Genomic DNA, 26506 nt, shown 5'->3' on the forward strand with positions numbered 1-26506 from the left:
GGTTCAGTAATTTGCTGGAACAGAACAAACTTGGCCAGCTATTTTCTCCAGGATCTGACAAAAATCATAGAGAACAAAATGTTCCAGTAATGATCTTTTCTTTTCAAGTGTCTGTTAGTTTTTAATCCTTTTCCCCCTTTCTTTTGTCAGAAAACAGCATATCCTGGTTAAAAAAAAAAAACACAAAAAAACCAACACACCACCATTGTTCCTCCCTGTATCTTTCATTTCATTTCTGTGCTGAATCACAGTGTTCTGATACAGCCTTTTTTATGGTGTAATTGTTTTGTATAATCCATTTTCTTTGGGCACCTCTTAGCTTCTGTCTGAAGCTGTTACTGCTGTAATGAATGTAGTCATAAATCTGTCACAGGTAACAAGCTAAATTTAGAGCTCAATAAAGCAGGGGAGCGTATGCTGTAGATAAGCGAGTGCATTGAGATGCAACAGTTACAATAGTGGCACAAAAAGTCCACTTCTGACAGATTAACAAAAGAGGACAGAATGTTTGGTTCCCTCACCGATTCACCACCATTACCCATGTTCCAGTAAACAAAGATGCTGTGTGAAAATACAGGTACAGTCGTGGCATGTCGCCCTGCCTTGACACCCCCAAAGAGCGGAGCTGTGTCTTAGCTGCCCCAGCTGAGCGTGCTGTACGGGACCGTGCCCCTCCGCCATCCCGCAGTGGAGATGTAGGGTGGTGGGTCTGTAAAGGGTGGTGCCGCGCAGCTCTGCCGCTGGACGGACGGGGATCCCGGTTCCTCCAAAGAGGCAAAGGGTCTGCAACTGGAATTAGGAGCTACCAGGCAGGACGGGACCAGTGCTCCTGGGCCTGGACCAAGGTGGTGTGGGAGCCAACCGTGTTGAAGACGCCCGTCTGCTCCCCACCAGCATGATCCCTAAGGCAGTGCGGCCCTAAACAGAATTTGGCAGTTGTGCGTGCCTCAGAGCTGGGCAAGCCAAGAGTTCCCGCAGTTAAACGGCTGACTGATTGTCAATACTGAGATCATTATAACAGTTTTTCCTCTCTTGAGAAAAGGAAAGTGAAGAACACGGAGAAGAAAAAGCAGTGGAAAGGTGAAGGCAGATGACGTAAGAAACAACAAGAAGGAGGGAAACCACATTCAAGAAAGATCCAATTCTCTGAATTGCAAACCAATGGATGTTAAGTAAGGGGGAGAAGTGAAAGAAGAGCGGGAAAGAGTGAAGAACAGCAGAAGGCAAGGCACGGCAAGGAAAGGAGAGGGTAAAATACAAGTAGAAAAAAATTAAGCAAGCAGGTCAAATAATGCAGAGATGCAACTCCGTTGCCACATCTGTTTTAAGTCTTTGCGTTTCCGCGTCGTGCTTTCACGCTGAGCTGTGACGCGGCAGCGGCGAGGCAGTGCCGTATGGGGTACTGCGGCAGAGGGTAACGCTGCAGCTGTGCGGAGCAGCTACTGCTGCTATTGCCTGCTTGCTGTAGCGCTAGGACAAAGCCTGTCCAGAAACATTTGTCCCAAAGGTGGGTAAGTTTGTTGTCGAGTCTGCTCAGTATAAGAGAAAGACTTCAGCAGCGGAGGGCTGGGAGAGCCACCGCCGTGGCTTTCCTCTGTGCGACGGGCGAAGGTCCGGGTGGCTCAGCGGCAGGTGGCACAGGACAGGCGGCGGGGCTTCGGGGCTCCGGTGCGTGAACGGAGGTGGTGGTCACGTCTGTGATCATAAAGATTCTGTGATCATAAAGATTCTCATAAAGATCACTTCTGTGAACTGCCATAAAGATTCAGCGGCACTGTTTGGTTTTTCAAATGTCATTTACATTAGCATCTTATAATTGAATCAGTAGCACTTTACTGAAAAGGTTAAATTCTGCCTTTTAAAAATTAAATCAGCTGTTTAGCTGTCAACCACAGTCATGCCCTCCTGTTGCTTCGAGAAGAATGAAACATTGGCATATTGACATATAAATCGTATTGCTGGAGAATGCATTAACTCTCTTATTTATGACTGCATTGTGCCACAAAGTGCTGGATCTTGTAATTGAGGGCTCTCTGCTGAATTCGTTGCATGTAAAATCTGTGGAAATTATTAGCACAGCACATTTCCATAATTAAAATATTTCCTACAGTATAGATTTGAAGACTCCCTAACTGCCGTACATTACTCAAATGCAAAATTTTATGAAAATTTAAATACAAGCACAACAAAGTTTTTATGCATAGAGAATATCTTTAATTAGACCAGCTGATATAGTTGGGAAAAGCAATCAAATTAGCTGGGTTCGGGGACCCTTTTTAGGTGACCGATGAAAGCTTTATTTGTTGCTGATCACAAAGAAATGTGCAGCATTACACTCATAGAGTGATCTTTGCCTTGCCGTCTGTAACATAACCAAATAATTAAAATTAAAGCTATAATGAAGCATTCATAGGAACTGTTGGTTTCGGGATAATTCTTACTAATGTGATGTTCCATTAAGAGTTATCCTAAGGTAATGTTAATATTTTGATGATTGGCAGCAAGCCAATAAATAAACATTTTCTTTAGTCAAAAGTTTGCGGTTTTAGATAGCTCCTGAAGTCAGACAGTTCTGCAAAACAAAGAATTTTTTAAAAATTCTCTCTCCCATTCTCTCTTCAATAAAAAATGTGCCCGAATATTGCAGATAGCATGGAATAGTGCTTTAACTATTAGCTCGGTGTCTGAGAAGTCCATTTGTCTTGTTAAGGCTGTCATACTACATTACCCTTTCTATAACCCTGGAAACAACTTCAAATACTGTGATATTTCACAAGTCTAAATTATAACTTGCCCTTAAAATGCTATGAGTGTTTTTTGAGACTCCCTGTACAAGGGAAGAAAAAATCTTTTCACTTTACAGAGGGCATTAAGCAGTGACGGATGTGCATTTCTTTGTGAGAAAGCTGATCCTCACCTATTGTAGGTGGGGGTGAAAAATGATGCTAGCAGCACCGACAAGCGTCCTCGCTCTTTACCTGCTCATAGAGTTCCGGAATCCTTCTCTCCACTGCTGCAGGAGAGGATTTTCAGGAGGCAATAAATAAATTTTGATCCCTCTGGTTAATACAGTTAAGGTCAAAGAGTTTCTATCTGGAGCTATTTAAAATACTCTTAACATGCAGACATACTGCTGTCAGTAGTCCTAAGTGCCTTATCTTGCTGAGGACTGTATACAGCCCTTATGAAACTATTCTTAAGTATTCTGGTTACTATATTTAGCTCTGGCTCATAACAAGACAAAAAGCACTTAGCTAAATGTAGTCCTGAAGTGCTTAATCCGGTTAAGAGTATTTTGTCCTTAGGTGTCTTCTACTAAGACTTTTTGTAGCTCACCATCCTGCTGCATCATGCAAAAAGCTTCTCTGTGTGTGTGGGCCGGCGAATTCTTTTATGGCCATTTATTCTGTTAGAGCCTCGAAGTCTGGTGTTGGCTGAGGACATCTCTCACATTCGTTGGGGCTGACCTGGGACTGACCTGGGAAGCCTCATTCCTCTGCCCCTTGCAGCTCACATCAGCTGTCCAGCAGTGGGATGTGATAGCTGTGGCTAGAGACTGGAGAATCAGGGCTTCGTTTCCCCATTTAGGCTCGGCGAGCATTACCTGGACCGTTGTCTCTCTCGGTGACCAAACAGCTTCCCTCAACTTACTGCTATTCAAGCTGGCTGGGAGGGCAACCACATGTGCAAGGCGGAAAACCTGTCAGGCTTCCCGGGGGTTTTCAGCTGTTAGACAACCTATGGGCAAGGCAGCGTGAAGGTTTCTGCGTAAAGCTTTGCACTCAAAGCCTGGGAAGAATCCTTTTGTTTGGCTGAATTTTTGCATACTTAAGTCCATATAGAAAAAATGTTTCCTGAAAAATTGTGATAGATCTGTTTGCGTATTCACAAGCATTGTTTATAATTGAACCCATTGCTTTAAAAAGAATTTTCTTTGCATCTACGTATGTCTGAAATTATTTTGAGTTAGCAAAACTTCTGTATGGGTCATTCTTCTAGAGGAGAAATAGCTGGATGATTTTGATAAAACAGCACTGACCGATGAGCAGCAGTGACCAAGATAAGCTCCTCAGTTCTACAGTAGCTCAATAGGGTAACAAATAAGATCACACGCTCTTTTTGAACTAGGATAAAAGCTTGTAACTTGACCAGCGTACGACAACTGTGAGGACAGCAGCATAGCAGATCCCCTGTGTTTAAACTGGCCACGTAGGTGGTGTTTTCAGTTGCAGCTTCACTGGGGATATCAGGAGCTGCGTGAGATTTTCCCTGGAAGTTCATGTTCCAAAGTGAAAATGATCACTTCATCCCAACTGCGTTTTTTACTGAATCACTTACTGCTGAAACACATTAGGTATTCTATATGTTACTCCTGTACTTCTGTTGTGTCAGGAGGTTCAAGCCTCTTGCAGGTATCTTCCGTATTACATTTACAACCGCCCTATGACACTTTATCTGAGCCAATTTTGTTGAGCAAATGGACTGACATAATTTCGTTTAGCTGCAGTGAGCAGGAATTTGGCCTGTTGTCTCACCCGACTCACATAAACCTCCCCTCAAAGCACTCTCACCGTATCACTGCTCAGGATCGGTGTTGCTCGTGGTGCTTAGCAGCGGCCCCGCGTTGTCAGCCCCTACCCCGTCCCAGCTGCCCTTTCCAGCCTGCGTGCCTGACGCGTGTCTCTTGCAGTGGTTCTTCAGCCGCCTTCTTGTGTTTCCTTCCCTTTGAGGTGTTTTTGCTAGTTGGAGACACGAACAAGGTGTTGCTAGTCCTTTAGGTGATCAGAAATGTGGGGGTCTGTTTGCTTGTCCACCATGGGTACAAATATGTAATCCCTGGTAGCGGCAGCGAGCTTTTTGCAGTGTCTTGAGCTGATGTTGGAACTAATGGTAACAGGAGAAACAGCCATGAACCTGGGCTCAAAGCGGGGAGGTCACTTCAAGGGCATTAAAAGCTTGTTAAATTTGGAAGCCCAGCACTTGGCTGTTGTTGAAGATATTACTGTCAGTCGTGGTTGCATCTGTGTCCTTGCTGAGAACGAGACTCATCTGAAGCCAAACAAGTTTCAACAGCGATGGTTTCAGAGAGGTGAGCACTGTGGTGTGGGTATAGCCAGGAGTTCAGGGTGTTCGTTAGTAACCATTTAAATCGCAAACATAAAGGAGACGTGTGTGTCCCGTCAGCAGCAAATCTTAATGAGAGGCCTTAAATCCATCCACAGGTAGGTGGTTGTGGCTTGGGCTGACTTTAGCTGATCGTGTTCATCTCAAAGGAGGTTTTTTTGTTGCAAGATTGGATAGATGAAGTATGGATCATACTCAACTGGTTTTCATAGCACGCGTGCCAGGTCAACTGTCATACTTTGGAAGGACTCTGATTGATCCTCAGTGGCCCCAAGCTAATAGGGCCATTCCTCCACCCTGCTGGGCCACATGGCTTTTTGGACACGAGAGGTCAAATTGGCCTTCCCAGGCTGCTGCTGTGGCGGCAGGTGGTGCACACAGAGCCAGGAGCCCCAGAACATGGTCCAGCTCCCGTTCCTGGAGGCCCTGCGGAGCTTTCAGCAGTTATACTTGAGCATCTGTCTAATTTACGGTGGTAGACTTTTTCAGCTTGAAGTGATTGCTGCTCTCTAGGCTAAGCCTTGCCTGCAACTGTGTTTTAACTGGATGTGCTTTTCCTTCCAGGACTAATTTTTCTCCATCTCTATTTACATGGTGATAAGAAGTGCTAATCCCACTCCATCAGTCTGGACTGATGAATCTGAGGAATAGAACAGGTAATTTCTAATTTGGCTTGTAGGTTTCAGTGACACAGGCAGTGAGAACCACTCCCTCCCCATGGAGTGCATTCCTATTTTGGGACAAAAGAAATCATACAGTTTCTTCCACCCAGGTCATCTGCAGAGAGGGAGATCCTTGCCCTGGAGCAGGAAAAGGAGGGTAAATTTTTGTAGCTTTTACTGTGAGCAGCATCTTTGACTTCCTATCAGTTGTGGGTGGTTTTATTTCATGTGACTTTAATAGCCACCAAGTTGTGTGAGCTTGGAGTAGTCTCAAAGCAGGGAAAAACATTTGGACGTACCCATTGAAAAATGCCCCTTGGGTGCTGGGTGGGGTGGGAGGGTTTTGCCAGTGAAAGTTCTCACTATAGATGGAGGCAGATTGGTGCTGATGCCGGGGACGGCTGCGATCTCCTCTTTGGAGGTGTCTGAGGGGGTTGCAACCCAGCAGAGCTGACCCGGGCGATGCGGCAGGGAGTGATGGCAGCTGGCTTGCCCGCATCTGCCTGGCTCCCCGTCCCTCGGCCTTAGCCCATCTGAGTCACAGAAAGCAAGTCACCACTGAAGAAGTTACTCTCGTGTTGAATTTTCCATCATTTCACGGGGCTTGAGAGTACCATGTCCTCACTGGGAGTTGTTGCCAACTGTTCTCCTTACCTGTGCTGCAGGAACAGTTAAGGTAAAGTAAAGACAGCAGCACATGACTGTTCTGGTGCAGGGACGTATAGCACCCAGGGAACCCCGCTCACATTCCCTTCTTTTCACTGGTTAGTGCCAGCTGAGGAAGTTTTAACTTGACGTCTTGGCTATGAATCCCAGTGGTAGGATGCAGCTCAGACGATGTGGTGGAAGTCCACCAGCACAAGCAGCAGTCATTGGCTGCAGGGTGCTTTGGATGAACCTGTCTATCATATCACCTCTTAGATGTCCTGATAGTACCCTGCTGTTGCCTAATACTAATCCTTTGGGGGATTAGCACAGTTTCCTTCTTCCTCCTATGCCCTTCCACTGGGAAAGAAGTCTCAGATGCTTTTCAGGCATTGCAACGATTGAAATCAACCAGCAGCCTGTTTGATTTCCCAGAACAGGACCAGGCACAGTTCTGCCTGGTACAGACATCAGAGTCAAATTAGCTCTCACATTTGCAGGGGAGATGCTGATTCCTGTGCAAATTTGCAGAGGAGATGCTGATTCCTGTGCAGAGTTGAGTGCTTTGGCAGGGCTCCCCATCCCGTGGCAGAGGGGAGTGCGAAGGCAGGCTGAGGGGCTGCTGGCTCTTAGCTCTGTCCCTCTGAAGTCACAGCTTATTGTAGCTGTACGTTTGGGCGTGTAGCAACGGTTTCGCTTCTCAAGCCTCAGTAGCTGACAGGACAAGCAAGAAACTACATAACAAGAGTGGAGTTTGGGAAAGGGAAGATTGAAGCACCCAGGAGGTCCTAAAGTACAAACCAGTAAGCTCCATATTCTGACCTACTCAACAAGATCAGGGAATATGTCTCAGTAAGTGCTTCTGTCTTTTCCTTCCAGAGCCCTGTGTTGTGTAAACGAACTGATGGATGAAGATGAGAAGGACAGGGCAAAGAGGTATGAAGGGATGCACAGAGCACTGGGAGCAGAAGCTGTCTTGGGCGAGAATTGTAAATGCTGTGTTGTCCGATGCTTGAAAAAGTACTTGGGACCACTGATGTCAGAGGCAAAACCCCCATGCAGTTTACAGGCTGTGTGTGGCGGACCACAAACAGCATAATTAAGTCACCATTTTCAAGCTTCTCAGAGTGTGTTTGACCACCCCTACAATGGGTTAATCAGCTAAGTGGTCCTCAGACTATGTTGTCGTGCCCTCAGAATCTCGTGTCATCCCATGGCTATTTATTATCTCGATGCAGGACTCCTGACCTGTGATTTTACTGACATCATGCAGTGCTGCCCACCTGGGGTAGAGTTCCCCGTGAAACTTAGAGAGCAGTCCTGCTTTAGCACAGGTATGAGTTAGTCTCCCTTCAGAGAAGCATTTGGCTCAGTTCTAATTAGTCATCGTACACGAGTGCCAAAACAGAGATGGCTGTGAAAGTAAATGCTGGATCTGAGAACCTCCAAATGCCAACCTGAATGTGAATGGAAATGCTTTCTGCATACCACACTCGGACTAGATCACAGGAACCATCACGAATACACTTGTAAAGAAAATGAATTACTACTGGAAGAGGTTGTATGAAAATAGGGTTATCTCAGATATGAGCATTGGAAAGAACATTTTGGAAGAACCTGAATGGATTTGCTTTCTCCTTTATTGTTTTTAATGGAGGGGAAAACCCTAATAAAACATTCTTAAATTGTATTAATGCAAGCTGGAGACCTGTCTGTGGTTTCCGCAGCCAGACTCTTAACATTCCCAGTTTCATATATCATGGCAGCAGATTTTCAAAACCAGATACAAGAGCATGTGCTTGACTTCATTCTGCAGTTGAGACGTGTCTGCACAGCATTGTCTGTCTATAAGCTACTTTTGCAAGTACAAGTCAAGGAATAAGGAATCCTTCACATTTTGACCTTTATATGTGTGTGTACTAACTGTAAAACGGAAATGCATAAAAATGAGGTGTGCAAAATGTAAGCATGCAGATGCCAGGACTTCTCTTACTGGAGAAATTTCGCCCGTAACACCTTCACCTCGTTATCACCGCTTTTGAAACAATGGGAACTGCCGCTGAAATGTATGTAAGGATACAGTCTTGCTCAAATGAATGTAAATCATATTTGTTACCTCCAGGTGTTCCTTGCTGACGGTGAGCTCAGTCCTGCTGCAAGGCTCTAAGCACCAGCAAGGCGCTTACATCCGAGCCTAATTTTAAACAAATGAGCAGTCCCGGCAGAGTTTAGATTCTTGTATTTAAAGTGTTTTGCTGAGGCGGGGCCATTTACCTCTCCCTGGGTCGAGCTGTAGGTCCTTCGTTTGACTTAGCAGCATTTATGTTTCTGTCACCCAGGGCATCACGCAACAAATCTGAAAAGAAGAGGAGAGACCAGTTCAATGTCCTCATTAAAGAGCTTTGCACGATGCTGCAGGGCCACGGCCACCCTCTCAAGATGGACAAGTCCACAATACTGCAGAGGACCATCGACTTCTTACAGAAACAGAAAGGTACTGGAGGGCGCTGGCCTGCCCCCATTGAAGGCACTGGCTCTGCATCTGCCCAGCAGCCAGTTTTCCCTCAGAAGATGAAAACTGTTTTTTCGAAGCATCTAAGACCTCCAGAGAGGACATGAACCTAAGTGAGGGGCAGAATAAGGCATAGCAGTTGGCCTCAGGAAATGGGCTGGGTCTGAATACAGTTCTGACCAGTTAAGCACAGGTATACTTGAAAAGATGCAGTGCTGTACGCTTTGTAATGTAGCAACATCACTCCATGTCCCTCGCTGGCCTCCGCACCCCCCTGGCCCATTTTGTACGCTCTCAAACAGAGCCGGAGGAAGGAAGAGCTGAGGCATAGTACGCACTACAAAAGCCAGGAGAAAGGGGTGTCTGTGCCCTGTTCCCAGGTCTCCTGGGGTAGGACATGGCTGGGTGCAGCCTGTCCTGCTGCCTGGGCACTCCTGTGAGCCTTCCTGAACCAGGTCCAGAGTCGTGGACACCCTCTGCTCACGGTGATGCTCAGCTACTCTGAAATTAGCCCGTTGACCTTAATTTTTGAAGGATTTCTTCAGACCACCCAAAATGTCTCCTCTTCCTTTTCTTGATTTCTAATGGATTTGTATCGTGATGGCGTGGAAAATGACTGTTGCATACAAGAAGGCTTTGTGTGGAGAATGATCTGAGGATGATTCCTCTGAAAGCCTCTTAAAAGAAATCTAGTGTTACTTGAAAATGAAGAAAAAATTCCAACTAGCATGAGTCATGTTGCTTTTTTGATGTTTTCTCTTTAAGAAATCACAGCACAGACAGAAGCCTGTGAGATTAGACAAGACTGGAAGCCTTCATTTCTTAGCAACGAGGAGTTCACCCAGTTGATGTTAGAGGTAAGAAGAAATTAAAGCTGCATAGATTAGTAAGAAGTAATCAGTTCAGTGGAGTAGTTCAAAGATGTAGTTCCTTTTCACCTGTAGGTCCCAATGATAACGTTAATGATTTCTACTCTGCTGGCACACATAATCCAAACCTGACAGAGACCAATGTTGTGCTAAATGCTTTGCAGACACAGCATTAAAAATGTGATTGCTTCTCCTTAAAGATAAACAGCTTTTCATTTAGGAATGAAGACCAATTTGGCCCAGATTTGGCCTGGTGAGAGAGGAAAAAGAGGATTTCCCTTCTCAGAAGAGCCGCTAGAGCTAGCAGTTTTAGCAAAAACTTGAAAGGACCTGAAAGAAACAGAGCAGCTCTCTCCCTCCCACACCCCATTAGCCAGGCAGCACTGACTTTGCTGCCTTGGCTGCTGCTAGTTGTGCGGTGCTGTACTTGCGACGTGAGCTGTATCTTTTGCTTGGATTGCCTTTAAGTGCATTCGGGAGAACAGCTCTGATATTCTCACCTATAAAATGCTCGTGGGATCTAGAAACACCCCATGAGCCTACATTTTTCCCTTTCTTAAGGGTGCTGCTTTGGGTTTGTGCTGCGTGCTCCTCTGGCGAGGACATCTCCTACCCTGCGTGGGCAGCTGTTGCTCTTTGGCCCACCAAAATAAGGGTGTATGCTGGGCTGAGCTGGGAGGTGCTGCAGTGTCTTAGTTATTCCTTTTCATCACCACGTCATGACTCACCTCCCTGGAAAAGTCTGTTCATTCTTTCTGGGAATTTCTGTCACCAAACAAGCTGGTTTGTTCCAGCTGAATCAAAACAAATTCCCCCCTTCAAAGTGGTGGGGGGAGAGCGAGCCCTTTAATAACTGTTGGCTTGCTGGACTATGTTAGACCATTGACCAGTTGACTTGAAAGCAGTGGTTTTTTCCAGAGAGGGCTTATTTTCAGCTAAGGCAGAGTATGACAGTGAGGTGGGGAATAGCTGGCCGTGGGGGAAGATGGTGAATGCTGCGTCTTTGGCTCCCTGTAGCTAAGCTGCAGAGCAGCCTAACAGTGTCTTTAGAAGAGCTGGCTTTGTGCATGGTGCTCACCAGAGATTAAACCTTCCAGACGTTGGTAAGTCTTAGAGAAGAATAGGGACAGACACTGGGTCAATGGTACAAGAAGGCGTTGTGAAGAATAGAGAGAACACCCAAAGAGGAAAGCACGTGCAGTGACTTAAAAGGGACAGAGAACTGTGACTCCAGGACAGAAACCATCGTGAATAAGAAAGGGGAAACAAAACAAACTTTAGAATTGTTGTGTCACTAGCCTAACAAATGAGTGCTTTAAGCAAAATAAATAAAGCTTTAGATCTTGTCCATATTGTCCATCAGTTGCATTGTATAATTTTTCTGTCTCTGCTTATCCATCCATCTGTCCGTCCATCCATCCATCCATCTATCCACAATGCTGGGTTTGCCATGATGATATCTACCATCTCCTTACACACTGAATTGGTTAACTGTTGTGTAATTCAGAACACATAATGAAGTGACTGAAGTCACCAGGATTGTGTGGGTGTAGAAATTTTAACCACCACTGTCTTGCTTCATGTTAAATAAATACTCACTGGGTGCAAAATACAAGTCAATTTAATATTAATGAGCAAATGAGAATGTAAGAAGAATGTTGAATTAGACAGCATGTGTAATTTTTATTTTTCCACATTGAACTATCATTTCCATAATTGATTTATGTTAGTTTTAGGCTGTTAAAAGCATCTCCAAAGAATAAATTAGCCTATTATATTTTAAGTTGTTCCCTTGCATAATTCTTTTTGTTTTTTTTTTTTTTCTTTTTGCCTGCTTTTTTCATTAGGCGCTAGATGGCTTTCTCATCGCTCTTACCACTGATGGGATTATTATTTATGTATCTGATAGTGTCTCATCTCTGCTTGGACACTTACCGGTAAGTTCTGACGCTGCGATATGTTGAAGAATCATTCCCCTGCCGTAACGCAGCCCCGCCACTGCAGGGCTGGGGCTTGGTTTTGTCCAACCAAAGAGGCAACCGGCTGTGGGTGGGGGATAAACCAACAAACTCCTAGGGAGTTTCTCAAGCTCCTGCGAATAACAGATTCTCTGTCAGGGTCTGCGAGTTAGCTAAAAAAAAAACAACTATGCAAAATCACTGTACGTGTAGCTCAGCGCTTGGCAGCATGTCTGAAGGAGGGTCTGGGTGGTGTTTATCCCACCAGGTACATGGAAAATCTCATGCTTGTGAAATCTGTGCATGCTGAAGCTCTTCTCAGATAATGTAAAGATGATTTCAGGACTGAATGTATGCTCTTCTAATGTCATTGGGTTTTTTCTACTTTCAGACTATGGTCTTTAGTTACAAATATGTGGCCTCAGGATTTTCTGGGATAATTTCGAGACATCAGTTAGCTATTGGGTACAGAAGTTTCTGCTGGCCCCTCAAAAACATTTTTTATTTTTATCTGGTGCCAGCCATGAGGCACCAGTGACACTGTGTGAGGGCAAATTTGAGTACACAGTTAACCTGGCTGAATGTCCGGGTGTGCAAAGAAACAAATACATGCTGACGTTTTGGTAGAACCCCTTTAGTCAGGATGTGTGGGTTTATCAGCAGTGAAACACTTGCAGGTTGAGCTGATTTTGCCAGATGTTCAGCCTAGAAGACAAATGGAGGATGTGAGGAGGAGCTCTCCCGCTTCTGTCTTGTGCTTGCAAAGGGAAGTGTTTAAAATTTTCGTTTTGATATGATATTTGTCATCGTGTTGTATTCCTGTGGTACCAGGGATTCTTCTCCAGCTTGCATCTGGCTGAACTGAAGGGCAACCTCTGGGACCCCTTCAACCTTTTGCAGATAGATAGCAACCCTGGGGTAAAATAACCTAAGGGTTATATTCTGCCCTAGATCCATCTGCAGATTGACTGGGCTTCCTTGTCTTAAGCATCCGCCCTAGACCGGCAGCGCCTGTGCTCTGCTGCGGGATGAAAAGGCGCGCGGTTGTGTCAGGCCGTACTGCTGAACATGACAAAGCATTCTCTTGTATCAGTCAGATTTGGTGGACCAAAATATATTAAACTTTCTGCCTGAGCGGGAGCAGAGCGAGGTGTACAAGCTCCTTTCTCCACACGTGCTCATGACAGATCCTGTTGCAGCTGATTTCCTAAACGGTAAGCTCTGCTCTTGTCTGTCGGTCAGGGAAATTTGCCAAAGGCAAACAGCTCCCAGGGGAGCCTGCACGGGGCTCTCCAGCTGTTTAATTCTCCTGCCTGCCACTTCTGTTTTGCCGCAGTTAGTATTTCTGGCTTTTAATGCAGCACATCATCTAATGTTCCTACATGCTCCCAGTACTTGGTCTTCGCTTTGGACAGTCTTTGTTTTACTGTCTGCTTTGCATCCTAGGACAGTGAAGGTACCCTCATTAGATATTTTTCCTAGGGTGGGATGCCGGACTGAGCCTGTGAAAGGATTGAGGGGCTTGGGGAAAGGAAAAGGGGAGGAGAAATCCCAAAGGGTTTTGGCAGAGTCTTTGTTCCTTACGAAGCTTGCATGTCTCAGGACACCTGGGAAACCCTGCATGTAATTTAAGCACAGCCTTCCTATCTGAACAGTCCACCCAGATCTCTACTGCTGGCTGCTGTCCCACCCCCAAAACGTCCCTTTCCCCCAGCACCAGAGCGGCAGCAGCGTCTTCCTAACAGCCAGGTTTCACCGAGCCCGTGCTGGGAGCCCCTTTCCCGGCGGGTTCGCCGTGGCCGGGCAGTGCCCGCCTCCCCTCTCCGCTGCCCCGCAAGCGTCCGTGGGAGCCGGGCAGCCCTCGTCCTGGTGCGCTGCCCCGGCGTTGGTTTCCCTCCACAGAAGACCGCGTGGCCTAATCCATGGAGTTCAGACCTCGGGCAGAAAACCGAATAAGAGCTTGGCACAGTGCCCTCTGCCATTAATGGAAAGGCTTAGGGTGACTTCAGTGCCCTTTGGATCTGGGTCCTACTGAGCAGTGCCAGAGCAGAGTACTGCAATATCACTTAACAGCTTTGCATGAAATCGTGCATGCATGAAGTCAGGGGAGAGTACTGCTGACCGATATTGCCGGGGCTTCACGCCCAGTGTAGCGGGGTGGCTGTAAAGCCATGGGAGAAAGGGTCAGAATACATTTCTTTAAGCAGCACCAGCTGATCATTGCTCCTAGTAGTTATATATTTACCTATGGGTATCAAGAGCATCCCAGCAGGGTGTGCTCAGGTACCACAGCAGCAGAGTTGGTATAAGCACCTAGATAGATGCAATATATGGAGCGTGCTCAAGTGCAGACTTCTAGTAACATTGTGTATGTCTCTCTCTCTTTCTCTCATTTCAGCGGAAAAACAAATAGAGTTTTGCTGCCATTTAGCAAGAGGTAGCTTAGATCCAAATGAACCCCTGATGTATGAATATGTGAAATTTGTAGTGGATGTTAAGTATTTTACTCATGGTAAGTTACTGCTCCAGCCTACCTTTACCTCTCTACCTCTCTCCTTTAAATTGTGTGTTGATCCTAAAGGCCTTGTTTCAGGTGAAAATGCCCCGTAATCGGCAGGGATGGAATGAGCTGTGGATATGTTGGAGATATTTTTCATATCAAAGTGGTGGGGAGGTGTTGGTCAGAAGAGTGCACTCTTCTGCATGCTGTGCTCAAAGAAGTGATACCAGACTGATCCTACCTCCATTTGATCCACTGCCAATTGTAAAGCAGCCTACTTATTCAAATAACCAGTAAAATATGCTATTCTGTTTCACTTGTGGCAATCAAATGACACTTTTTAAAGATTAAATAGTTTGAGAAACCTGTGAAATCTTGAATCTTGCAAATGTTGAGCTGGAGAAAGGCTGACCAGGAGACTGTAGCTGCACACTGTGAGCTGCGCAGAGCTGTCTTATGAAGCTTCCCTGCAAGCCAGGGGTAGGTGGTTACAGCTGTGTAACTCGGAGCCTAAAGGGTCATGCTTTAGATAACATCAGCGTGTATCAGTGTGGCATCGTCTTGTGGGTAGGAGGAGTTTGTTGCTTGGGTTTCGTCAGTCATTGTACCTGTCTTAACATGAAAAGAAAGCTCTCCTTCCTCTTCTTCTTAAATAAATTGTCTGGTTGTGTCTAGTGCCTACACCCTCCTGTAATGGCTTTGAGTCAGCTATTGCACGAGCTTTCAGGTCAGCCACGGAGGAGCAGATTTGCCTCGTAGCAACTGTTCGTCTTGTCACACCGCAGTTCTTAAAGGTGAGAGCTCTGTGACTGCATCTTCCCTTTCGTGCGGGGACGGGCCGGTGCTCAGCGGCAGAGCTGCTGCTGGGACCACGAGCTGCGTGCTTGGCTGTCGCGAGGGGAGCCGTGCTGCAGCAGCCTCTCAAAGAGTACGTTCAGCAGCACGGATTGTTTGTGCGGAGTAAATGAGAGAGGACGCCGCTGTGTTTGTGAGTGGGAGACGACATAAGTATGTATTTTGGAATGACGGGATAGAAAGCGGGAGTTGCTTTTGAGAAGAGGCGGTCGTGTGATGGGGTCTCTTGAGCAGTCAGCCCAGGAAGCACCAGGACAAGGTGACCAGCTAAACCGCTTGAGAAGCTGCAGCCTTTAAATACATCCCACCCCTCCTTTGTGTAAGAAGGCCACCTGCATCTTGAAACACTGTGAACGCCGTGTTTCATGAGCTCTTTCTGCTGGTCTGTAAGTGTCCTGTGGCACGGTGCAGTGATGACAGGCGTAACGATCGTAGGTGCTTCTTGCTCGAGAGCATTAGCCAGCTCAGTTTGAGACTGGACCTGGTGCTGTCATCCATCTTCAGATACCAATATTTACAAAAAGCTGGGGAATTTTGCCTACAGACTGCAAGATGAGGCCCTTGGACTATTTGTCCTAGCTCTGAAATTCAGCCCAGGGTAAATTATTTAGCCACTTGTCATCAGTTTATGCATCTATAAAACAAGGCTTATACATTCCTTAGAGGAAAATAAGTCAAGTGCTTTAAAAGCCGTGTATTTTGCTAGGGTTTGTTATACCAAGAAGATGCATCCTTGGTCTTGCTAGAGGGCTCCTTTTGGCATTTCATAGAATTAAATGTCTGAATGTGCCAACTGTTTTGCAGGAGCTCTGCAATGTTGAAGAGCCATGTGAAGAATTTACATCCAGGCATAGTTTGGAATGGAAGTTTTTATTCTTGGACCACAGGTAAGAGATTCGGTTTTAGTCACTGAAGAATAAACAAACTGTAGTTTAAAAATAGAAAACTTTGTGTAGCTATTGCTTGAGATCCCAAGAGCTTAGAATAGCTCTAATTAAATGCAACTGAGTAAGTAATAATACTCTGAATTTACTTATTAGGCATCCTTAAATGCTTTGCTCTTTTCCATATTTTAGGCAGGTAAGAAACCATATAAAACAGTGGGAAAATGTCTAGAAAAATGTCTAACTTCACCAAGATATTAGGTCATTAAAAGCAAGCAGCGTGGGTCCTGTTCCCTGTATTGGTTTAGCTCCTCTGTTTTCCAGCTACAGCTCCCAGGACTCCTTCTAAATCTTTTGCTGTGTCAATAAACTTTTGATTTTCACCTTGAGAAATGAGGGAATTTATAAAAGTAAAAGAAAAAGCAGTGGATTAGATTATTTAATTGCAGATTTGTTTTTGACAATGCCATACGGTGGGCTAGGATTCAGCTTGGTGAATGAAACAGACTGGAACCACTTTATTAAGCTGATTAATATAGGATTCATTCTCTTCAAAAGAAGCTGGAGGTTTTTGTTCACTCTTTTACTTCTCTGTATTTGACACGTATGCATAAGCACATTGCAAAATCCTACCCTTTCCATTATCCCTCCGTTTGCAAGCTGTGCAAAGGTAGTCATTAGTAGAAAAAGAAGACTAGTAAATAAGGCTGTAGGGAAAAAAAATATTTGGGAGGAAAAAAGCCTAAATATCATCTGCACATTTAGAGCAAGAAAGAGGGAGAGCAAATATAAATTAATAGTAACCTGCATTTATATACTAAACTTGATGTGTACCTCACGCATCACACCTTGAAGCATGGAGGAACTGACCGTGCGACAGCCCTACAGTTAATGCTGTGTGGTTTGGGACAGTCGGCTTACTGTTCATGTTGTCGAGACCTTGCTGGAGTGACTTTGTTAGACTTTAATTGGCCTGTCCAGTAATGCACATTTTCAGAATCAAGTGATTAACGTTAAGATTTGTAAAAGAGCCCTAAGCCCCTCCTTTCCCTCTCTGACGAAGTGAGCAGGTTTTCCAAAGGGCTGTGTCCCAGCAGCTCCTGTGAATACGGCGAGCAGGAGCTGCTTTGAAACCTATCAAAGAGTCTTTTGATGAATCTGGGTTGTGACTCAGAGAGGAATCTCTGCGCCGGGTGCTTGCAGCCACTCTGGTCCCGCTGATATCCCCAGTGAGGAAACCATTGTTACTGAGAGTAAATTAAGCTGAGATGCAGATGCTGAGGCTGTGACAGCCCCGGATGCGAGCGGTGAGCCCAGACCCAAGAATGAGCGGGGGATCGTGTGGGTTGTCTCATTTAATCACCGGTTCGAGCCTCTCTCCAGTACGGTCCGCGGGATGCTGTGAAATGTTGTTGGGTATTTTGCTGTTTCTTGCTTATTTGCGTCGGCTCACACCACCTGACGCTGAGGTGTGCCGTCAGTAGGGGCAGAGGGTACCCAGCGCGAGCTGGAATCAGGACCTTTGCTATCGTGACGACAACATAAATTGGAGCAAAGGTGGATAATGCAGAAAGCACTCCATAGATCTGGGTAAACATCAGAAAACTAGGAAAAATCTGTATTCTGGGTCTACAGGTAAATATGTGTAGAGGAAGAAAACCTGTCAACTTTGATAATGATCTATTTCTCTTCTGCACTGTAGTCCTCTCCTTATTTTCCCTTCATTTATTAACAGACTGCACTCAAAAGGCTCTCTGAAGACTGTGCATTTGCATTTGCACAGCAAGTTGCAGGCCTCAAGGCTGGAACTTAAGCTAACAAGACACTTTTAAATTGTTCCACAAGTGAGGCAGCTCCTTGTCAAATGACAGATGAGAAGCATTTTGTGGTTGCTGTCTCATTTAAAGAATTCTGGTGAAAGTCAGGAAAGCACAATACATTCCTGATCAGCTTAAATGTTTATCTGATGTGCATGTGAAAGACATTATTGTCTTGAGTATAAGCATGTCATTAAAGATAGGAGAGACACTGACCGTTCTGCCAAAGAGACAGCAAGGAAGGACACTTTAATAAATACACATATTATCATCATTAACAGAAATCTGGGTCATATGAGGGAAAGGAACACAGTGCTCTATGAAAAGTTATTTGAATAAATAAGGCTGCATTGTGGTGGGGACCACTGTGTACTAAGCACGCTCTGTTTCAAGAGATGGGCCATCAGAGAGTGTGGAGGACCGGCTCTTCCAGCCAACCCCTTGTGCCGGGGCTCGGGAGCTCCTGCTGAGACCTTGATCCTCCTGGGGCTGCTGTTGAACTGGCTGTCCCTGGCTGTCCTTCCTTTCCCATTTGGTGCCAAACTGCTTGTGGTTGTGGGGAAGAGAGAGGTTATAGACCTGTCTGGGCTCTCTTTGGTTGAATAATCTACGCCCGCCGTGTCTCTCAAGAGTACAAGTGTGGAGCTGAGTTGCTCAGCCAGGGCAGAAGTTCCCATAGTAATATTCAGAAGACTCAGGACTGATCCATCCAAACCCAAATGTACTTACACTTAAATAATTTTTTGCTCATATTCTTGGCCACTTTATGGCATTCATCTTCCTTAAGAGGGTCACTCGACACACCAAGAGAAAGCCAGCGGGAGAGGCACGTTTGATAGGCAGTGACACCTTCAGACTGCCCCAGTTTTGAGACGTTAACCATTTCACTAACACACCGCCGCCTTATTCCTGAGGAACATGCTGAACTTGGCAGGTGAGCCTCATGCCATCAGCACATCCAGCAGCCAAAACAAATAGGTGGAGCCAAATTAGCCCAAGTCCTGCCTCACAAAGTATGTGCGGTGCTTGAATGGGTGCAAGCAGGAGTGTACTTGGGCGCTGGGGGACAGAAGGTGGCATGCTGATACAGGGAGTAGAAGCAAAAATAGTGGTTGTCTCCTCACGTTTCAGTGTTGTTTCATAATCGTAAGCTAGCAGGCTCCAGTGAAGGCTGTGCGTAAGCTCAGTGTTGTTAGGTCACCTCCTTAAAAAAAAATCTCACATTTTGCCTAGAAAATGGAAAATCTAGAATTGACAGCAGAATAGTCAGGTAAGTCATTGCAATGTGCCCATCTAAATACTTCCTTGATTCCTTCTCTACCTGCCATAGAAATAACAGTCCTTAAAATCAGCCCCATGCCTATTCTTATTTTTACTACCAGCACAGAAACATTTTTTGCTGGTTATCATTTCCCAAGCTTTTCCATGGGAACAATTACTTTTTCTTTTACCCAAGCTGGTCCTGACACACGTAGCTTCCCACTTACTCTGTCTTCTACAGTTACTACCCAGATGACATTTACATCCAACCTACTGGATAATTTTACTCGAGCTCCAAGTTATTATGCACATGAAGAGCCATAGCGTTTCTCAAGCCGTGTGTCTCACAAGCGTACTTAATTAATTGAGTCACTTGCATACGTACATGCCTTTCTCTACACCCACATAATGAATAGGCTATGAAACAGTAAACACACACCTTTTCATTTTCTCAATTTTTACCTCTCCCTTGTTTGTTTTTTTTTTTTTGCTTGTATATGAAAATACATCGTTGTGTATATGAAAATCCACTCCTGATTGGAAATCAGGGACTGCCAAATGAACATAGGAGATGGTTTTGGTCACTAGTATTGCGGTGTGTCTGCCAGGATGTCAAAGTGTCAGGTTTTGTGCTCACTCCCTGCCCTTTGCTTCCCTTCTAGGGCTCCACCTATTATAGGATATTTACCCTTTGAGGTTCTGGGAACGTCAGGGTATGATTACTACCACGCAGATGACCTGGAGCTTCTTGCTAGATGCCATGAACACCGTAAGTTCCTCTCCCTCTGCAGCGTGCCTGTCTTTGATCTCGTTTGTCACTTGTGCAAAACCTTTTATTGTCGTCGCAAAAGGCAACTTTATCTGGGGCACGAGGGAATTCTCTCTTCCCGTGACAGACTGTCATAGCTGACACTTACCCGGAGGTTGAATCCCTGCAGAATTCACTCAGATGAGGAACTCTTTGTGCAGGTTTCCCAAACTGGCAGATACCCTGTTTGAGCACAGGTTGTCTGAGAGTGAAATGAGATTAATAGACGGGAAGTCAGAACTTTACACCCTCTGCCCCCAGTTTGTGAGGGCAGCCCCAAGCCCTGGCAGTTTTGTTGATTGTCACAGTTCATGGGGTCTTGCTCTTTCCCTGGGCTCCGGAATCGGCCAGCAGGCTCAGCTCACCAAGATGCTTTCTGAAAGCAGCATTTGGATTGCCTGCCTGTGCGATTAGATGTTGTGAACCTCACTTACTATTAGTAAAATGCTTCTGGAGATTCAGACTCTTTTTTAAATACAAAAGTACCGAATGCAGCTTCCCTGTGGGTGAAGATGGCTTATTTTTGGTCGACCTGAAAGTAAGGCAGAAAAGCAGAAAAGTCCGGTTCGGGCTGATGTGTGAACACCAGAGAATGTCCATGAAGTTCATCTTCATGCAAGGTGAAATACGGTGACCTGCAAGAGCGCAAGAGGAGCCAGGTCAGAAGGAGCACTTAGCCCGAGTACCGCGGCAGTGCAGCCCGCTGCCGAAGCACCGTGTCCTGCTGAAGCTGGAGCTGACCTGAGGAAGGGCAAAAGGTGGCAGCAGACGTGGCCTGCTATTAATCGGTGTGCTGTTCCTACCAGATGAGCGTGTGAGATGTTTTATCCCTGAGACTGTATTTTTCCATTTTGTTACGTGCACTTCAGACTGAGACACTGAGCCGGAATTCGGTCCGTCCTCCGGCTGGTTTGCATTGCCAAGCACCGTAACGAAAAGTAACTGCGCACTTTGTAAAATGCATCGAGGTAATCGGATATTTTGCCAAGAAATATTAGTTATAGGTTTCCTGTTGGGCAAACTCTCTATCCGTTTGTCTCTCTGCTATCTCTGTTTGAAAGGAGAGTGTTTTGTCAAAAGGAAACAAGGACACCCCAGAGAGTGGAGAAAGTGGGAAAGTGCCCAGCTGAGCACCCGAAGGAAGCTGTGAAAGGGGCTGGATGCAAGCTGTGTCAAGTGCAGCAAGCCTGTAGATGGGAATATTAAAGGAATATTTTAATTGCTCTCAAGTACAGTATTTTTTAGTGCTGTTTGCTTGAAAGACTGTCCAGACAGAAGTGAGCTACTTAACCAGACGCTGTCCTTTTGGTAATATGTGCGTGCAGTTTGACGTAGACACTAGCTATATTGAGAGTGGGGTCAGATCATTCAGCAGAGAATGTATATAGTGATTTATGTTCTACATCTCTACTAGCCACGGATCCCCTCTGACATATTAAAAGAATATTTGTACAACACACCTGAAGGAAAGGATCTTTTAATCTTACTGTGCAGGGGGGCAAAGTCAGGTGCTGGTAAAGTGACTTGTAGAAGTTGCTTCAGGAAATCTCTGCCAGGACTAGGAGCTGAGTGATCCCCAGCATGGCGTGTTAGCCAGAAGACCTTCGCCAAGTGCTTCATCTAAAGCCCATCACTGTTAATGGGATTGCTAAAGAAGTTAGTCCTGATATTTACCAAAGTAGAGGTGTGCAGGTGAGTAAAAATACTTGGGTTAGTGTGGCTTGGTAAGTTCCTGTTCCTCAGGTTGACCTCTCTGGGCAGGCGTCTTGCCTACTGTGAAGTGAAATGGGTTTGCTTAAACCACATTTGTATTTTACTTTGCATTAATTATGGGTATTTTAAGTGAGCATGTCTCACTTTGTACTCCCAGCAGTCCAGGAACAATTAACGTGGTTATTTAACGTAGTGCCCCTCATTATGTTCCAGTTGTATTACACCACTTGAGATTTTTCTGAACATACCCTGATAATATGTCCCAGGTCTGGTGTATTTAGGTCAGCTCTTGGAAGAAAATTCTCAGTTAAACTGCTAAAACTCCACTATCTTATTGTTTTGTGCCACTATTAGGATCCTGACTTTAACCCCCCAGTCTTTGAAATGCATTCTCATGTACTTGTGAAAGGCCAATACTTTGTTTAATTAATATTATTTATGCTTATTTCAGAGGAGCCCACAAATAAGTTATATTCTTATAACTAGTTATATAGTTATGCCAAATATTAGTTATAAGAACAATCTCAAAATAGCAAAGTGCACTCTTGAAAGTCAGTAGCAGAAAAGAACCCAACTAAAAGGTCGGTACGTGGTTGTGTATCATCTGTCGTGTTTATAAAGCCGCAAGAGCCATTTTAGTGCGGTAGCAGACTGCAAGAGGGGTATAGGACCGAGTGGTTTTTCTAATCGCCTTTGCACCATGAAATTTCTGTTTGTTATAAATTGCTTTCTTTTTTGTTTAACAGTGATGCAGTTTGGAAAAGGAAAGTCCTGTTACTATCGGTTCCTGACCAAAGGCCAGCAGTGGATATGGCTGCAGACACACTACTACATCACCTACCACCAGTGGAATTCCAAACCCGAGTTCATCGTTTGCACGCACCTGGTAGTTAGGTAGGAGCAAGCACCAAACACTTCACAATGTATGTCCCATGTGCTCATCCGTTATTTTTTCTAGTTCTGTTTTGCGTTAGCCAAATATTTGCTGTGCATATTGCCACGCTAAGATGGTATGTAATTCTATAAAACTATTATGACAGGGAACATGGGGAAAAGCATAATGTGTTTTCATTACTCTTTTTTTTTTGGCAACCGGGCCAAATGCCTGGAAGCCACCGTTGGCCAAGTCTATCAGTGTGTTACATTCCCCTTTTATCCCTAGGGATGACATGGCCGTAGGAAGAATTAAAGCTGTTAAGAATCAGACGGCTTTATGGGCATGAATGGGATCATACGTCTCCTACAAAACCTTTTGATCAGAGCTTTAAATATTTCTGACTTGAAGTTAGCTGCTGTCCTGCCAGCCTTATTCCTCACCTGAAATTCAGCCCAGGATCCCCCCCTAGTGGGAAGCTGCTTCTGCTGGGCTGCAAACCCGCGCTGGAAGGCGGTGCGAGGGTGGGATGCTCTGCCACACGCACCTTCCGGAGGGCAATCTGCTTGATCACCGCTGTCATCTCGAAAAAGATCGTGTTGAGACTGAGAATATAGTTACTGACGGGCCTGAAAAATAGCGACGTACTGGTTTGCTCTCTTAACTTGAGTAAACGTATTGCTCGCTGCGTCTTTCTGTACTGTCAGGAATCAATCGGTGAGGGTTTGTTCTGGTCCCCCTTTTTCTTGTCAAACATCTGGAAGAACTAACGCTAGTAAACTGGGATATTCTGAAACACAGACTGGGAACACCTTACACCACTCAACGGGTGTAAGTGATCTGAGCTGTGTGTGCTGATAGAAGGTACCTGTCGAGTGTTATCATAAGCAAATGCTAGACGGAGGGATTGCTTCTGAGCTGTGTTGCTTCTGCCATCCTCCAGGGAATTCGGCTTCACTTTAAGCTCTGACTTTATTGGGCATGAACTTGTTTCTTCTTTCTGCTTCCAGTGCCTCTTAAACCTAGTGATATAGTCCTAAATAGATTTTGAAAGTCAATTCTGTCTCATATAGTTAAGGTTTAGAATGTATTATTGAAACACGCAAGTTAAAAAGTGATTTCAGGAAAATTCATGGCCTACAATGATATAAGTGAATTCAGTTCAGCAACTTCTCTTGCCTCCCACAAAGGTTATGGCCCATTAATATTTCAGCACCGTAAATTCTGGCACCTTTAAGTGCCCACGATCCACAAGCACTCAGAGAGTCTTTAAAACATCCTCTCCAGTTTATCCCAGTGGTGAATCATGTGGCATTGTTTACCGTAAATATTTTATTATTTAAGAGAAAAAATAGTAAGGAAAGCAAATATACACTTTGAGAGGCACGTTCCTGGGGATTCCTGCACCTCGCATCGCTCCTGCGCAGCCGTGGGTTTGATTCGGAGCTGCCACCGGAGTGAGGGATGCTAACTCTGATGTGCCGCGCTGCACGGCACTGCGTGCGCCCTCGGAAAGAGGGGACCCGACCTCCTCCTCCCCAGGGCACGGGCTTGGGGCTCACTGAGCTACCGCACAACACGCAAAAAATCGATTCTTGATCATCAGCAGGTTAGAAAATGAGTGTACATTTGCTATGGCAGTTTATCTGCACAGAAGCTGTAGGATCATTTTTCTGCCTGATTGTGGAAAATGGGAATCTCCTTTATTAGGAAAATTGTACTGAGGACAAAGACACCCATTTTGTCTTCAATAACTTTGCTTTCAGATTAGTTTTGCTTGAAGGCATCCAGGGCCAAAATTTGCAAAGGAGTGTCTACGTTTGTGCTTGGAATTATTAGTGCAATTAATCATATAGGCTCTGCAGTCCTGGGTGCAGCGGGACTGGGACTGCCCTGTTGTTTCTAATCCGGGGATATTCAGCAAGTGCAGTTAGTCACAGATTGCAAGGCTGTACGATGACGTTCCTCTAAGCACCTTGTATATGATAGTGTGTGTGTGTGTGTGCTGTGCAAAGCTTGAGACTCAACGTGAAAACTCCATAGTGACCTGTATGGGAGGATAGTTACCATACAGTAAACAATATCCAGACTGAAAAACTGGATTTTAATATTTTTTTTTTTTTAGTTATGCGGAAGTTCGAGCTGAAAGAAGGCGAGATCTTGGCCTTGAAGAGTCATCAATTGAACTGGCATCCTCTTCTCTAAAGGTACCATGTCCCTTCGCAGTTGAATGAGTAGGTGTTTAAACCAAACTGAGTAATTGCTTACCAGTCTTAGGAAAATATCTGTTCTTTCTTCTCCCTCTCCTTTACTCCCATCTCCTTCCAAGCCTTCAGCTGGGTTATGGCTCAGGCAGACCCTGAGAAGTTTTCCGCTGCGTGGCTCTAAACTGCCCATCTTGATTCAGGCATATAACTGCAAATTCAGCAGTTGCATTGCGGCTGTTCTGCTATTCATTTTCTTTCTGAGACCGTTACTCAAATGATAGGTTAAACCACCTCAGTTCCGAAGCAGAAAAGTAGAGCTGGAGCTGGAGGCTAGATTGCTGGACCTCTTGCCATTAGTAAGGCGCAGAGGATCCGAGCGCAGGGCAGTGCCACATGGTACCTGTTTTGTTAATGTTTGTTTGATACTCAGAGGAAGATTGGAAGTGAAGGGAAAACACTTACTCTTATTCCAGATTTCAGCTCTGTTTATGCCACTGGGCAGGATCGCATCAAGTGTAGGATTGTGACCAGAGCAATAACTTCCATGGCTTGAATCAGTCTGGCATCCCAGCACACCTGCCCAATTAACGAGGTCATTTTAATTACTTTTAAGTTCTTCCTCTCAGTAGTTTACAAATAAGACCAGTAATCAAAGTAACTGCAAATGGATTGTTGTGTAATTATCATTCCATTAGCCTCATTGCTCTTCAGACATTATTTTATAGAAGTCATTTATGGGATGTAGAGGGGAAGCTGTCCCAGAGGCCTTTTGCACTTGAGCAAGGACCGTCTTGCAAACAGCTGGTCCTCTGTCACCACAGCACGCTTCTGTGTCTTTTTCCCCTTTCTACATGATAGCTGAGGTATTTTTCTGCAGACCTTAAGCTGCGTCTGTTGATGTAAGGCAGCTGGAGGAGAGGCAGAGGGATCGCTCCCATTGCTTGATCTTCTGGAGGGGAGCGGGAAGCTGGGGAGCTCCCTGGGAGGCGTGGGGAGGGGGGTGGCACAGCCCACGTCGTCACCCACATCGTCACCCACGTCCTGCAGGTGAAATGGTCCCCTACTACCCAACGCTTATGGGCTGTTTGCCACAAACCATCTGCCAGGTGGCATCTGTCATTTTGGTGTGACAGCTCCAAAGCCGTTAATATTCACTAGCTTAGGCTGTTCCCCTCTGCGGATGTGCTGCCAGGTTCCTGCCTAGAACAGCCTGCTGGGAGCGGCTGCTCCCCAGGGAGCGGCAAGCGGGGTTGCAGCTCTCAGCATCGCCCGGTACCTGTCCCCCGCTGTAGGTTCTCCTAGGGCTGCAGCTGGTGTCCCCGTGCCACTGCTCCATGTCCCTTCCCAGCCATCTCTCTCCATCTCTGCAATGAATAAAACCATTCCCCAGCCAGCCCCTCCTGCCACCTTCATTGGTTACCTCTGCCAGCACTCCCCAGAGTGCCACGGCCAACAAACTGTGACATCCCTGAAGAAATCAGGCAGAGGGAACCTAATATAGAAGCATATTTCCATTTGCACACAACTCCGTGGGCAGGAGAGCGGGAGTGTGGCACGCCAGAGCGTGGGGCACGGGCAGCAATCCCCACGGCGTTCGCCCGACGTGCGGCACGTCCCCCCCACTGCCGCTCGCTGCCGTCAGACGGGTGTGCTGGGACAGAAATGCGTGGCGTCACCCCGAAGCCAGCAGCGCCTGGGGTGCGATCCTGAGGGTCCTGTCTCCACGGGGATACCCGAAGGCTTCAGGGTGGACATTGAGGGGCAGACCGAATACCGAACCAGGGTTTGGCGGTGTGGTGCTGCAGTGCCGGCCCTCTG

The 26506-nt window shown here is 45.7% G+C and overlaps 1 protein-coding gene across 4 annotated transcripts in view; it reads left to right on the forward strand.

Annotated features, from left to right (window-relative positions):
- PASD1 (PAS domain containing repressor 1) overlaps positions 1–26506 on the forward strand; it is a 55955-nt gene that overhangs the window by 18747 nt on the left and 10702 nt on the right. For 2 of the 4 annotated variants that reach the window (XM_075513049.1, XM_075513051.1), the window contains exons 2-13: positions 5689–5780; positions 7311–7367; positions 8771–8925; positions 9709–9800; positions 11660–11749; positions 12864–12984; positions 14169–14282; positions 14946–15064; positions 15930–16012; positions 19749–19855; positions 22354–22501; positions 24607–24688. In XM_075513049.1, the coding sequence (XP_075369164.1) occupies positions 7336–7367; positions 8771–8925; positions 9709–9800; positions 11660–11749; positions 12864–12984; positions 14169–14282; positions 14946–15064; positions 15930–16012; positions 19749–19855; positions 22354–22501; positions 24607–24688 (1143 nt within the window). In that variant the 5' untranslated portion in view covers positions 5689–5780; positions 7311–7335. Of the gene's footprint in view, positions 1–5688; positions 5781–5899; positions 5944–7310; positions 7368–8770; positions 8926–9708; positions 9801–11659; positions 11750–12863; positions 12985–14168; positions 14283–14945; positions 15065–15929; positions 16013–19748; positions 19856–22353; positions 22502–24606; positions 24689–26506 lie in introns of those variants that run through there. The other 2 variants (XM_075513050.1, XM_075513053.1) reach the window with 2 other exon arrangements.

Source organism: Mycteria americana, chromosome 10, assembly GCF_035582795.1.
Source record: "Mycteria americana isolate JAX WOST 10 ecotype Jacksonville Zoo and Gardens chromosome 10, USCA_MyAme_1.0, whole genome shotgun sequence".
NCBI classification, from domain to species: Eukaryota; Metazoa; Chordata; class Aves; order Ciconiiformes; family Ciconiidae; genus Mycteria; species Mycteria americana.